Below are 3,556 nucleotides of genomic sequence, written 5' to 3'. Positions count from 1 at the left end.
TACACTTCCTCCAATCAAAATAAATCCCATCCCTAGGCAACATAACATGCATCATGTCATAATAACATACGTGTGATCAATATATATAAAATGGCATGCTCAAACATAGTCATACATCTCATAGGGGGATATCAGTCATTTTACCATGTAGGGGCCTTTCAGTCATTTTATCAATTAGGGGGTCCAGGTACACTTTCCGACCCAACAGTAGGTCCACAGTCGTCTTAGGCAACCCGTGCAACCTTAACAGTCCAATCAGTGAAAATGGGCCTACAGCCGATATTGTGGGCCCACATGTCCTGTGGCCCACATAGCCCAGAAATAGCCTTGGCCATGTACATTACACAGCCTGGCGCAATATTCTCCGCACGTTTGTGTGGTTTACCTATGTGGGGCCCACGTGCTCGTGGGGTCCACACAACTCAATTCAGCCAAAATGGCCCAAAACGACCTCGGTCCATGAAATCGCTCATAGGTGGCCTCAACAATTATACTCTCTTGTTTAGGCATTCAAACTACCACACGAGCGATCGCATGCCCGTGTAGCATCAACGGACACTGATTTTGGCTTTTGCTGATCTACGATTAAGGCAGTGTTTTACACACCTTGTTTGCGAAAAGGCGCAGAAGCCCACGAGCACCAAACCTATATTCAATCAAGACACCCTGTCAGTCCTTTAATCAATAGGGTTAATCACCTCTTTTTAACTATATGATACCTGCCTTGATTGAACGAGTGTGGTTTAGCCCGCTTAAACCGCTGACGAAAGTTTATTACAAACTCCTTGACGGATATCTACATTACAAGCGGATTTTATTAATCATGATTATTTATACACATAGCTTAAGTCAGCATATGTTAACTTATACAAACATAGAACCCAAAAGTAGGGAATGAAGCATTTAGCCTACACCCTAGACTGCAAGCCAAAATACTTAGGTTGAACACGATGACTGAGAATAGAGTTACCTTCAATCGAGTGACGAGAGAAAGGTTTCGAACGTTTCAGTATCACTTGTAAACTCCTTCACTCCTCGAGAAGTTCTAGAACTGAAAGAACACCACAATAAGGGAGAGGAAATGAGAATCGAAAATAAGAGAAAAAGTGTATTTGGCTCAAATAGTGTAAGAGAGAGGAGACTTGATAAAAGTTGAAAGAGTAGTGAGAGAACAAGAAGAAATCTTATGCACTCACTGATTTTTCAGAGAAAAATTCCCAAATCGAAAACAATAGTAGAGAGAGTAAGGGATGAAGTATTCAGTCTGGGTACCAAATAGAAGGAGATGATAAGAGGAATGATTTGAGAGAGAAAAGAGAAGAGAAGGGAAGAGAGAAAGTGTTTGGCCAAACAACAAATCGATTGAGGGAGGGAGAAGATGGAGTAATCGGTAGAAAAATGTCACAAACAGAACAAGAAACCCGAGAGAACAACTTGTCAAAACTAAAAGTGATAAGAGGGAAAGAAAGTGAGAATTTGGCCAAAGAAAGAAGGAACTCAATCGCAAGGGAAGAGAAATAATGCCAATTTCGAAATAGGCAAAATAGTAAGATACCCGAAAAGAAACCCCAACATTCAGCTACCCACAAATGAGAACCTCAAGTGCAGACAAAAACAAAAAATTTGAGAGCATAACCCACCTTAGCCGAAATTCCTGAGTGCCCACTATTCAAAATTGGCACATTACTCCCTCTTACCACAACTTCCCTTTATTTTCTCCTAAAATCCCTCATTGTCGTCCACTCCCCTCTCAACTACTCAATTCAAAACCCATTCAAACACTTCAGTGTTTCGGTCAAACTACAACACTCCCACGGCACAGCAGCAAAATAAACACCCCACTGCACCTATCAGGATTCGAACCTCAAACCTTAAGTAACTACCACCCGCCACTTATCCACCAGACCAGCAGGCCCATTCTGTCATGTTATAAACACATTAATTTAAAAGGCCTACTGACTAGAGATAGGGTTTATTCTTCTAAAAATAAAACTTTTCCATAAGCCAAGGCTTGAACCCAAGACTTCTTAGACTCTTCCCAAGACACTTAACCACTGAAGCAGACATGCATTTCTGTTACAAACATACGAAAATAATTATTTAGGATTTTGGGGCATTACAACTCTACCCCCTAAAAGAAAATTTCGACCTTGAAATTTACTTGATCAAAACAGATGAGGGTATTGTTGTCACATTGCTTCCTTGGGTTCCCATGTGGCCTCCTCAGAGATGTGATTATGCCAAAGAACCTTAGCCAATGGGATAGACTTCTTCCTTAAAACCTTTACATCATGCTCCAATATCTGAATTAGTTCCTCTTCAAAAGTTAGGTCTGGCTTAACCTCAATTTCCTCGACCGAGATAACATGCGCAGGATCAGAGCGGTAGTGCCTCAACATAGAAATGTGGAACACATCATGAATTCGGTCTAACTTAGGAGGTAACTCTAACTGATAAGCAATCGGTCCAACACATTTCTGTATGCGGTAAGGCCCAGTAAACCTAGGGCTCAGCTTGCCTTTCTGTCCAAATCTTAGTACCTTCTTCCATGGTGAGACCTTGAGAACAACGAAGTCCCCCACAAAATCCTCAATCTCCTTACACTTCAGATCCACATACGACTTCTGTCTGTCTGATACCACCTTCAGTTAAACCTAAATTAGTCTAACTTTATCCTCGGTATCAGAAACTATCTTAAGGCCCAGAACAAGCCGTTCGCCCAACTCAGTCCAACACGAAGGAGTACGATACCTATGACCATATAATGCCTCGTAAGGTTCCATCTGTATGCTAGATTGATAGCTGTTGTTACACACAAACTCTACTAATGGCAAGTAGTCCTCCCAACCGCCTCGAAAATATATCACACAACTCCTTAACATGTCTTCCAGTATCTGAATCACCCTCTCTGAGTAACCATCTGTCTGAGGATGGAACGTAGTATTGAAGTCCAACCTTGTACCCAAAGCCTCGTGTAACTTCTTCAAGAACTGAGACGTTAAGCAAGGATCTCTACCAGATATTATGGAAACCGGTACCGCATGCAGTCTTACAATCTCAGACACATACAGTTTTGCCATTTCCTACAAAGAGTAATCGGTACAAACTGGTCTGAAATGGGCTGACTTGGTCAACTGATCCACGATGCCCCATACTGAATCCTTCTTAGTAGGTGTTAGGGGCAGCTCACTAACAAAGTCCATAGTCACTCTCTGCCACTTCTAGAGTGGAACCTTAACTGGTTGAAGCAACCCTGAAGGTAATTGATGTTCAACCTTAACTTCCTGGCAAGTCAGACATTTACTAGATCAGTAACTTCACGCTTAAGACCTGGCCACCAACACAACTCACGAAGGTCTTGGCACATCTTATTTCCACCAGGATTCATAGCATAAGGACTACTATGCACCTCTCATAGTATAGACTGCCTCAAATCAGTATCCTTCGGTACGCAGACTCTCCCACAGAAACAAAGCACCCCTTCACTATTCAATCCAAAATTTGATGTGTTACCACTCTCAATCTGTCGGAATTGAGGACCCAGTGACTCGTCCTT

The 3,556-nt window shown here is 42.1% G+C and overlaps 1 protein-coding gene across 1 annotated transcript; it reads right to left on the bottom strand.

Moving 5' to 3' along the window:
- Positions 1 to 585: 585 nt before the first annotated feature.
- LOC128295394 (uncharacterized) lies at positions 586 to 3,080 on the bottom strand. The gene is made up of 4 exons (XM_053030961.1): positions 2,963 to 3,080; positions 2,250 to 2,632; positions 720 to 796; positions 586 to 646 (listed from the first exon to the last, which is right to left on the bottom strand). Exons 1-4 carry the CDS (start codon positions 3,078 to 3,080, stop codon positions 586 to 588), a joined length of 639 nt encoding a protein of 212 aa, XP_052886921.1.
- Positions 3,081 to 3,556: the final 476 nt, after the last annotated feature.

The sequence above is a fragment of the Gossypium arboreum genome, chromosome 7 (genome assembly GCF_025698485.1).
Source record: "Gossypium arboreum isolate Shixiya-1 chromosome 7, ASM2569848v2, whole genome shotgun sequence".
Taxonomy (NCBI): Eukaryota; Viridiplantae; Streptophyta; class Magnoliopsida; order Malvales; family Malvaceae; genus Gossypium; species Gossypium arboreum.
The sequence above is the reverse complement of the archived record's forward strand: the minus strand, read 5'-3'. Positions and strand labels throughout refer to the sequence as shown.

Excerpts from the sequence above, each read along its gene's own strand:
- LOC128295394 (XM_053030961.1), bottom strand. The coding sequence starts at position 3,080 with ATGGCAAAACTGTATGTGTCTGAGATTGTAAGACTGCATGCGGTACCG. Across the intron at positions 2,633-2,962 it reads GAAGTTACACGAGGCTTTGG|ACAGACAGAAGTCGTATGTG; the intron begins GTACAAGGTTGG and ends AGGTGGTATCAG. Across the intron at positions 797-2,249 it reads AGTCTATCCCATTGGCTAAG|ATATCCGTCAAGGAGTTTGT; the intron begins GTTCTTTGGCAT and ends CTTGTAATGTAG.